The following is an 11420-nucleotide window of genomic DNA, read 5'->3' as shown; positions in this document are numbered from 1 at the left end:
CAATTAGTACACACGAATATGAATACTTACAACATTCTTATACCCAGATACAAATAAGTCATAAAGTACAAGTCATACTTATTAATAAGAATTAGAAATGAAAAAAAACTGAGGAAAAAGGCTGAAACCATTGTCAGGTCAGGTGATGACCGGTCAATGCTTCAGGTTTACGTACATTGTGTTTATGATAAGATGTAATCGATAAGGAGAAACGGTTGCTAGGGGCACTTCTTCTCGACGACAATCTTTCCCACATCTTGGTACTCTTGTTTGGAAATCCACATCTGCTGGAAAGTGCCCTGAGAAGGGAGGAAGCAAACGATGAGAAGATGATCAAGTACGTGCAAATGCAAAACTAGAACAGCTGCCATAATTATTAATATTTTACGTGCGCATACAATATTTAATATAATCCTCATAATACATGTACACAGTGCAACAGAGGGGAACCCCCCCCCCCCTACAGGTATACCAGACACTTGTTGGGAACAAAGTTCAGAAGTGGTATTTGTTGAGAGGTACCGTATAGCAGGTACATTTCATGTTAGTGGATTAAGCATGTACCGTGAAAATTTATAACCGCGAATTTTATATCGCATACATGCATGCTGCAAAAGGCTGCTATTCTTAAATCCGCGAAAACCTTTCTAAAGGCATTTGCATGAAAATTTATACCCTTGAAATATACCTGCTACACGGAAATTGCTTCATACATAAACTATTCCTTTGGAACCTGGCCTTTGTTGAGGGGTTCAGTAGCACAGTACAGCTCGCAACATTCGTTTACACAGTACTCTATGTTAACTAACACAAGCCAGCCACCCCACTTACCAGTGAAGCCAGGATAGATCCTCCGATCCAGGAGCTGAACCTTCTCTCCATTGAACTGGAGCTCTGCACAAGCTTCACACGATACGTCTGTGGAAGTAAATCACAGCGTGATGTGACAACACGGCTAGTAATAATTATGACAGTAACTAACATGTACTGCTTTTGTACACAGAAACAGAATCCAGTAGTAGTTGGGCGAAACACAACAACCACTACTAGGTAACAATATCACTGGGGGAATGCAATTATAGGATTGCTTACTCTCAGCTACCAGACACTTACGTAGGGGTCTAAAGGTTAGTGGGGGGGGAGGGGGGGGGAGGGGGGGGTACATGCACAATGTTAATGGAACAACACTTACATGTACACGGGGTCTAAATGATAATGAACAAATAGGTCTAGAAACACCTTACTGGACGTGGAGAGTATGAAGGATAATGGAGAATGCTTACGTGGGGTGTCTTGTGTTGGAGGTCTCTCTGCAGACGATCAGTGAATCCAGTCAGCAACGAGTTACCCCCGGCAACCACCACACTGCTGTACAAGCTCTGTAAGGAAGCAACACAGCAAGAAAATATTCACAACCAGAAATAACAAGAACACAATTTATATAGCCTACATGTAAATCAGTATTGCTATAAAATCTGTTCAAGAGTAGATCGAAATTCAGGTGCTTTAACTCTAGGGACTCAGGGCAATATTTTATAGACGTACGGTTCTGATATCTGCATCACAGAGGGAGGCAGAGTTAAGAGCCACGTTGGGGATGCTCAGCAGGTCCCCTCCAGCCACGCCCCTCAGGTGCTGGGAGGAGGAATCAAATAGTCCCTCGCACAGTTTGAACTTTTCCACTGTGAGGTTGAGGTTGTAGCCGTTGGGGAACTCGTACTGTGTGGTAGGGATACTCGTGCTCTGTTCAATCCTGAGAGGGCGAGTGTAGCAGATTAGATCTAAAATATTACATTAATTGCTTTGTGATCGTGTATGCTATAACCACTTCAGCTGCAAATATGTAGATCTACCTCGAATAAAGGTCGCATGTTAGGATACTATAATTGTACATACTCATGGACACCTTGGGACTACATGGACACCTTGGGACTACATGGACACCTTGGGACTACATGGACACCTTGGGACTACATGGACACCTTGGGACTACATGGACACCTTGGGACTACATGGACACCTTGGGACTACATGGACATGTCTTGGGACTACATGGGCACCTTGGGACTACATGGACATGTCTTGGCGTCTTTGGACATGGGTGATGTTAGCTAGCTAGCAAAGGGGTACTGATGTATTCATGCAGACACGGTGAAACCTCCTATAAAGGACAACCTATAGTATATACAATGACTAAAATGGACACTTTTCATTTCACCATTAACTGTTAGACAATCTTTACAATGGACACAGTGGCTGCATGCTCCTATTGCATTGGTACTCACTCTTGCTGTAAAGAAGTGACGGACACTTGCCCCACACTGACCTGGAAATCTCGGAGCAGTTCCTATAGCATATGACCAAACACATGACCAAATACATGACCGAACACATGCATAGTAATCTGGACACAAGTAACCACCAGCACCCACTAGAGAGACAGACAGGTGGCCATTTACATAGGCAGGATTTCTAACTGGGAGGGGGAAATGCTTAATTCAGGGGGGTCCGGGGGTTTTTTTCACGACGAACTTTTGAGGGGGTTAACTCAAAGAGGCACAAACTAGACTAAAGACATGGTTAATACAACACGCACATACCAGCACAAACCAATAGGGGGAGGGGGAGATACATCTCGTACTGTTTTGTAATTGTAGCCACCACATACAATCAAATTAGTCACAGAAACACAAACCAAAGATGACTAGACAGATCACCGACTAGCTCACATTGGCCATGAACGTCTGATACGACTCTGTGACGTTGGGAAGGTCCTTCTTCTTGGTCCACACTGGCGACATGCCCTCTTTTACTGCCTCCTTACTCGCTATCATGTACGGGGGCACCACCTCTGCTCCCAGATCACCAAGGAAAGACCTACAGTAAAACATTCAGAATAACTCCACACTTGCCCCCCATTCTCTCACCTGCACTGAGCAGTGACGTAATCTCCTCCGAGTGGGGTCCTCACCACTGCCCTCTGTAGAGCGTACCCATCATGTACAGGTGTGACTGTGGTATGGGTGGCTCCACTGTCTATCACTAGCGCCGTGGAGCGACCATTTGCAAACCTGAGGAGAGGGGGAGGAATCTTAGCAACAACTAGAAGCAGTTTTATTGCACACTTTTTTGTTCCAAGGCTAACTGATTGTGTACGTATAGGTGTGTTGAAGGTGGCTATGGTTTTAACTAGGGGGACTAGTGCTACAAAGCTTACAACAAAGCATGTGATAATTAATGCTTTGCTTGGTGTATACATGAATAGAGAGAGGTCTTACGCTGAGAGCACTGGAGTCTTGCATAGAAAGAAGGCTGGGATGTTATACTTCTCAAACATGATCTCTGTCAGTTTCTCTCTCTTAGCCTTGGGGTTTACCTATAAAGGGAGGCAAGAAGTATAACTGAAAACACAACATTAAGAGAAATATGCTGAGTAGAAAATATTCTTATGAGATACATCAGTAACATATGTATGTAGAGAGATATCTCATTTCTGTACAGAGGTGGCAGTTACTACAAGTGAACGATAACTCTCTAGGTATTAGGAAAGTGGGTGGTGTGTGTGGGTGGTATGTAAGTGTGTGGTGCGTGTAGGTGGTGTCTCACCGGGGACTCTGACATGAGTACAGGATGGTACTGGGCCTCTGTCTTGACGTGCTTGGCTAGCACATGATCCAACAGCTGCTCATACAAGTCCCAGTCCGTCACTACGGGGACAATTATGCACAGTAGCAGTTACCATACAGACATGCATGCTGTAATGCGACTACCTGCCATCCGTACAGGCTAAGACATAGCGGATAAAAGTCACTCAAGGCTGCATGTATGAACTTGATGTGCTACTTCAGTATAATGTTAAGTGCAGCCAATCATGCATGGCTGGCTACATGTAGCTACACGCGGCCTTTATTAGAGGTACATAATCTTTTCAGCTGAAGTGATCCTTACCAGGATCAATGGAAAAGGATCCCTAAAGTAAAAAGCTAGAATTGTGGTTTGTTTCCTTTATTAGAGGTACACAGCTGAAGTGATCCTTTACCAGGATCAATGGAAAAGAATCCTTAAAGTAAAAAGCTAGAATTGTGGTTTGTTTCTTATCACATATCTAAGACTCTAGGCGTCTTGGCTGACTTTATAGTCCACAGTGCATGCATGTCTCAATGCATCAGTTTCCACATGAATCTAGTCTAATGCCTCTAGTCTAATCCTCTAGTCTTTATTGCTCCTGTTACTTGCTGCTGAGCCAGCTTCCATGCTCATACATACTACAGCATTTATTTTATAACACTCTTCTGGTTTCTAATCATTCATGTCAACAGCCGAGGGTTAGCACTTCAGTGTTCTAGTGATAAATAGCAACCTGAAATCCTCTGAACACACAGTGGGATCTCAATGCAACACTTCCCACTTGAAGCTGCTATGATTGTGCGACAGCCTCTACCAGTAATTATACAGGCTGCATTAATGATCAAAATTGCTGCTTACTAAAAATGCTTGTCAGTAGTGATTGGATCTTCATCAGAGAACCCTACATGTACATACCTTGTCCGTCCCTGATGGGCGTGGTTATATCCACCCCCTCTCTCGGTTTGTACACCATTGTAGAGTCAATGTAGTACTTCTTATTGGTAGCCGGGGGGCGCTCACCGCCATCCGTTTCCATGGCAACCTCGTCTGGCATACCCACCCCCATGGCAGTCGGAATGTCCGTCTGAAAGGTGAAAATAGCAAACAACATTCAAACAAAATAATGCCTGCAACAAATTATGTGTATGTATGTATGTACGTATGGATGTTTCACTTTAACCACTCAGTTGCTATACAGTAACTATTATAACCTTTGGAGTGTCTTCTCCTGCGTAGCCAGCTCTAGTGGAGTAAGAGCCCACATCGAATACCAGGGCACCCACCTCATCTGTGGGCATTGAATTGAATGAGAGGAGAGCATTTAATCATCACACTACACATTCATGTATAGAACACGTATGCGTAACAAGTGGTCGTCTCATATATGCATATTTTGTGCTAATTGGATTATTGCTTGAACTAGAAACATTACAAGAGCTTGTGACATTTTCAAGAGGTTGTAAAAAGCAAGTTACATGACCGATAATGACATGAGACCTGGACCTTAGCTAGGGAATTTCCTAGAGTTTGTGCCACTTACAAGTACACACACACTTCAGCTAGGGATTTGTACCATACGTACTGGACCTCAGTAAGGGATTTTCCCATACGTTGATAACTACAACTAGGGGTTTTCCCTAACTCGCAGTCGTACTATATTATTATATTACACAGCCACAGGACGGACAACTGTTAAAACTTGCATGACTAGAACAGCAATTAAGCTATGGAGCTGTGTATCGTTCATGGTCCGATGACTTCAGCTACTACCAAAACAGTCAAGTTTCCAGCCTGGTGGTTGTGGGGCGACCTTTCAATGTACAGATCTACTAAAGTACAGTTTTGTGTGTGTGGGGGTCCGAGCTCACCTCCTCCGTACACTCCACCGCTCATAGTGTCCCTACTGAAGTGATGACTGTCCAAGAAGAGCTGGGTACGGGTACGGGTATCTTTAAGCTTTGCAGACCTCGTGTGGACTTTAGACTGGAGACCACGCCCTTCTCTCCTTATGTTGATGTATGTTTGGGTCAGAAGAAACTACAAAATACTTAAGTCATGGCTTGGAGTGACAAAGACAGAGCAGGTATGTACTAGTTCAATGCACTGAGTTAGTGGCTAATATTAGACTGGAAACCATTCCCTTTCTCTTGGGGAGAAAGGGACTGGCCAGCCGTGTTGAGAGTTGTCCCAGTGCGTGCGTGCATGAAGAATGTCACGCTCCCACAAGAATGCAAATGTCACAAATACCCGTCCATGCGCTAACTATTACTGCACAAAATATTATCGGCTTCGACTTGGAGTATAAGTACATCACTGGCGGTTTGTTCTCGAGACTAAAGTAATATCACCCACGCAGTACGTATTTTGTGGTTTGTTCTCCAACGGGACAACTCTCAACACGGCAGCTGGCCAGTCCCTTTCTCCACAAGAGAAAGAGAGTGGTTTCCGGTCTAGGCTAGTATAGGAGTCATCAAAGACCCAAATATAATGTTCAATTTTCCATAGAACGTTTCTCTGAGGAGTTGTTGGAGTCTGAGAACGATCGTCGTATGAACAGTGTGGCCTCAAAGGTCGCCACTCTCAAACATGTATGTAAAAATGTGAACATATTACTTATACTACACTCCACTGTATCTGGTCTACATACTTATATTTCTGCTTCTTTCAGATAGCGGTTGATCTGAGATCAGAAGCCAAAGACCAGAACACAATACTGGGCAACAGTGTGGGTGTATAATGCTAGCTACAATGTACAATCGTTCATGCATATAGCCTAGGTGATATTAATTGACAATTCCTGGGTTGAGTCGATTACCTACCTAAAATTAACGCCCAAGATTACTACCAAAATAATATTAAACTTAAGTTGAAACTGAGTTGGTCGTCTGTCCAATTTAATGTAGTGAGTTTTTGTATCATCTTATTGCTTATTTCTTTATAGGGTGGACTGTTTGATAGTGCGGCTCTGTTACTAGGCAATAGCTACAAGAGAGTCCAGGGAATGCGACGAACTAGAGGACAAAACTGTAAATTCATGTGCTATTTCACTATATTTGTTGTTGTGTTTTTAATTTTGGTCTATTTCTTAATTGGAAAGGTCATATCATCATAGAATATATTATACTCCGTCATTTCTCCCTTAACAGTACATGTACATGTACATTATAATCATTATTTACTACCGGAAAAACATTTCTTTGACGTGAAAATTGCTAGGATTGGCCGGGGAAGAGCCAAAATGAGGTAATGACCGCAATTCCATATTTATGCAGAGTCACTAAGTGGTGGTTGAATTCCTACATGTGTTATACGCAATACAAGACTACATTTGCAAGCACTTAGTCACTTCCATAAAAGGAAATGTGGTTTCACCGGCAATTACGAAACCTGATCCTCGAGTATATATACGTTGAAGTTAGCCGCTCCTTCCTTTAAGGGACCTGGTCATGAATAGACTTGAAACCACTCCCTTTCTTTTGAGAAAGGGACTGGCCAGCTGCCGTGTTGAGAGTTGTCCCAGTGCAGTACGTGAAGAATCTCACGCTCCCACAAAAACGCCAACCTCAAAAATACTCGACCACGCGCTAACTATATTACTGCATGCACACAGTATTATAAACCTCGAGTATAAGCACATCACTATATATATAGCGGTCTATTATCAAGGCAAAAAGTTATTACCCATGCACACGTATTTGTGATTTGTACTAATTGTATTCCAACGGGACAACTTTCAACATGGCAGCTGGCCAGTCCCTTCCCAAAAGAAAGTTTCCAGTCTTCGAGGTGACACATTTGTGCAACATAAATAAGCGTAAAAACGGCCTGGGACTGAGGCTAATCTATTACCGACTCGAAGCAGAGGACTCCTGGAGGTATGATAGGCTGGCCGAGTGTATAGCTCTAGCTATTTGAGTTGAGTTGGACCTTCAAGTTGGAGTTATGTGGTCAATTATGGCTTCACTTATAGGCTTTATGTGGTTGACAGGTATAATTATGCCTGGAACTTTTTCTACACATGCATGGAAAATGCTAACTTTTAGCTGCATGGTTGGAGGTCATCACCTACGTATGAAGCACATAGATATATAGAAGCTCTTTTTAACAAGTAATCCAATGCTCACTCAATTCCCACATTGTTACCAATTTTAAATCATTTCACCCATGCATTGAGCTGTTTGAGCTTCATCGCATATATATAGCGGCAAAACGGATGACCTTATTGAGCCGGCTTGGCCTATTCATTGTGGGATAGTCCTATCACTCTAACTCCAAGGTGCAATAGAGGAAGCTAAATTACCCTATTAAGGTACAATAGAGGAAGCTAAATTACCCTACTAAAGTGCAATATAGAGGAAGCTAAAATACCCTATCCACCAATTAAGGTACAACAGAGGAAGCTGTACTCTCTAGGCATATAGCTAGCACCAATTTCTTGGAATCAGTATATAATTATAGCGGTAAAATTATTATAATTATGTACGTACATGTACTATACAGTATCACTCCATAGATCTATATAGAGGAAGCACATGCACTTGGGTATCTACCGATTTCACCAATTTCTTGGAATGGGCACGTATGTACATGTATAATAATACTAACTATTTGCAGTGAGTATAAAGTAGACTGAGCCACTTATTATTATGCCTTGAGGCGTAGCCGCACGAGGGATACGGTAAAGCTGACTGTGTGTGTGTCTGTCTGTCTGTCTGTCTGTCTGTCTGTCTGTCTGTGTGTGTGTGTATTCCAGCTATAACTGCTCAACGGTTGCAATGCGACGAAAACTAACAGCTTCTATAGGCTTCTAGCCACGTTTTCTTGGATTTTGATTCGTGGATTAGCAAACTAAAGCTTCTTTCTCGAGTTATGGCTAGTTTGACTCACATTGAAGGCTGTTGCAGTCTCTTCAGAATCTTTCATAGCATCATCTGTCCGCACAAACTTTCTATTCAACATATGAGTTAGCCTTGCACTAAAGCGCTAGCTTTTTGTTAGCTACAATACTCAGAAAATATCTGTTAAAACAGCTAGCTAGCAGTAGCCATTTTGATCTCTTTGGACACACCCTTTAATTATTCCTGTGGATGTAATGCGCATGCGCGCTCATTCCCCATGTGTGATATCCAAGATCCAGATCCAGATTCTCCTGGCAGAATCATCTTTGTCTTGCGGGCCTGGCAAGCAACAAAACACTACCATATAACAATATAGATAACAATATGCATGTACACAGGTCTTTTCTTCTTAGATATTATATACACTGAACTACAGATCCTGGAAGAATCAATTTTCTTCTTTCTTGAGGTCCTGGTAAGCCACATAATACAATAAATAACAACAATAGAACATGTAAATAAGTCTTTTCTTCTCAGTGACTTTATATAGATAAGCTAACTTTAATATAAAATTCATTGTAGATAACACTCTAATACTTTTGAGCGAAAGCAAAAACATGGCGAGAGGCATTAGCACAGCGCCAGCTTGAACACTAGTAAGTATGTTGGTGATTGAAGTGAATGTGGTTCCTCTACTTGACACACACTTTTCTTGGCCGGGCTATAGAAACCAAATGTAGATTATAATTATTATATATAGGATCCTATATTATAGCTGTTCTGTTTGTATATATACATGCATGCATGCAGCTTTGATTCGTTTGGCAGCTTCATTTGGCACAATGGATGCATGCATGGAAGCGATTTTCAGTTGTAAATTGTATTAACAAAATTTAAACAAATTAACCACTTCATATTATTAGCCCATAGATAGTAAAGGAAAGGGATTGGAAACGCATTACGTCATATGTCACCATCCTACTTACGGATTGTAGCCTCGATTACAGGCCCTCCATTGCGGCGTAAATCGAAGCCACATGGTATAATTATGAGAGTATCTCAAGCTGGAGCCCTAAGCATGTCTAAGCTCATACTGTGGACAGTGTAGTTAAAGGATAGGGGCTTCATGATGGCATCCATATCAGTAAAAAAAGCTAGATCTATTTTAGTTACATAATTATAAACACGACAACAATGTATTATTATCTTACTAAACTCCCTTTGTGAGTCTTGACACTAATCATAAGTGTAATACTGTACTCTAAGGGATGTCAATAAATTATATTATATAATGTTTAAAGTAAGTGATTGCAAAACTACAGTGTATACACACAAGCAAAAATAAACATGCATATAATTATGTATACTTAATGATGAGGTGACAGGTGAGGTTACTAAATGTTTTATGGATGACATTGTTGAATTCATGTCTTCCTAGATGCTTTTGTTTTGTTGAGAGAGAGTGGGATCTGGTTAACGATTGAGGAGGACTTGCACCCTTTCTTACGAGCTCTTTGCTTCACATCCTAAAAAAAGACAATTAATTAATCACTTTAAAAAACATGATATAAAAAGTGGTGTAAATCACGAATAGATGCCCTGATCACTCCAAAATCAGTTGCATACTACATTCTAGCATGAGTACTACAATAATATAAAACAATACAGCTAATCTGCAAAAGTCTATTTGAGAAATAGCTTCCACAAATTGTCACTATAGTACAACATGTTTTACTTAAAGCAGATTGTAACTCACTAATCCATGCAATATGAGGCTTATGCTACATACCATACTATAGCTCTATTATGTAAGAACAAGATTCTCTCATGTAACCAATCCATAATACCTTACATTGAGCAATAGAGCTTCTGTAAACAACTCACCCTAACTTTCAAGGTTTAAAAACACTTTTTGGGGTGCAATACACCATCCAAACTTTATGGGACCACTATACCATTGGATAGCTTATGTTTTTATGTACCCAAACAGCTTACTTGATTGGGTTGAACGCTGAAAGAATGATCTTGAAGTCCAAAAATATAGCTCAAAAAACAACAAATGACCTTTTGACTAACAATGAAAACATTAAAAATCGTACATGTGATGCGCTTCCAATCCTTTCCTTTACTATCTTTATACCATAATCGTTCAATAACTTGAATAAGATAAAATACTGTATTAATCGTTCAATGAGATAAAATACGGTATTAATTGGAGGAATAAAGAAAGAAATAGACGTAGAGTTAGAGAGCCTGTATGGGGAAGTCGGTGAGGGTAGAAGCGAGGGGTCGGCAACGGGTGTTTTTAGTGTACAAGATTTCGAAATCTCTAGATTTCAAAATGATTTCGTGATTTCCAGCTGGATTTCCTGATTTCCAAGTGATTTCATGGTTTCGTCTAAGATTTCATGATTTCAATAGATTTCTTTTGTTCTCTGCAATGATTTCTGGATTTCATAGAGATTTCAGTAGATTTCTGGTTTCAGTGTAGATTTCACATAGATTTTTGATTTTTATGCCTCGAGGCGTAGCCGCACGAGGGATACGGTAAAGCTGACTGTGTGTGTGTGTGTGTGTGTGTGTGTCTGTGTGTCTGTGTGTCTGTTCCAGCTGTAACTGCTCAACGGTTGCAATGCGACGAAAACTAACAGCTTCTATAGGCTTCTAGCCACGTTCTCTTGGATTTTGATTCGTGGATTAGCAAACTAAAGCTTCTTTCTCGAGTTATGGCTAGTTTGACTCACATTGAAGGCTGTTGCAGTCTCTTCAGAATCTTTCATAGCATCATCTGTCCGCACAAACTTTCTATTCAACATATGAGTTAGCCTTGCACTAAAGCGCTAGCTTTTTGTTAGCTACAAGACTCAGAAAATACCTGTTAAAACAGCTAGCTAGCAGTAGCCATTTGTGAAATTGATCTCTTTGGACACACCCTTTAATTATTCCTATGGATGT

The 11420-nt window shown here is 41.1% G+C and overlaps 2 protein-coding genes across 2 annotated transcripts; one reads left to right on the top strand and one right to left on the bottom strand.

The window, feature by feature from the left end:
- Window positions 1-17: 17 nt before the first annotated feature.
- Window positions 18-5631, bottom strand: LOC135334376 (actin-like protein 6A). Its single transcript, XM_064529529.1, has 12 exons — window positions 5496-5631; window positions 4839-4915; window positions 4543-4711; window positions 3607-3707; window positions 3279-3376; window positions 2928-3071; window positions 2730-2877; window positions 2286-2347; window positions 1546-1753; window positions 1284-1379; window positions 832-918; window positions 18-299 (listed from the first exon to the last, which is right to left on the bottom strand). The coding sequence occupies exons 1-12, from the start codon at window positions 5518-5520 to the stop codon at window positions 219-221; spliced, it is 1296 nt and encodes a 431-aa protein (XP_064385599.1). The 5' UTR covers window positions 5521-5631; the 3' UTR covers window positions 18-218.
- Window positions 5588-6758, top strand: LOC135334377 (BET1-like protein). The gene is made up of 4 exons (XM_064529530.1): window positions 5588-5710; window positions 6133-6215; window positions 6296-6352; window positions 6569-6758. Exons 1-4 carry the CDS (start codon window positions 5683-5685, stop codon window positions 6737-6739), a joined length of 339 nt encoding a protein of 112 aa, XP_064385600.1. The 5' UTR covers window positions 5588-5682; the 3' UTR covers window positions 6740-6758.
- Window positions 6759-11420: the final 4662 nt, after the last annotated feature.

The sequence above is a fragment of the Halichondria panicea genome, chromosome 3 (genome assembly GCF_963675165.1).
Source record: "Halichondria panicea chromosome 3, odHalPani1.1, whole genome shotgun sequence".
In the NCBI taxonomy this organism is placed as follows: Eukaryota; Metazoa; Porifera; class Demospongiae; order Suberitida; family Halichondriidae; genus Halichondria; species Halichondria panicea.
Note: the sequence above shows the minus strand (reverse complement) of the source record. Positions and strands in the feature narration are given on the sequence as shown.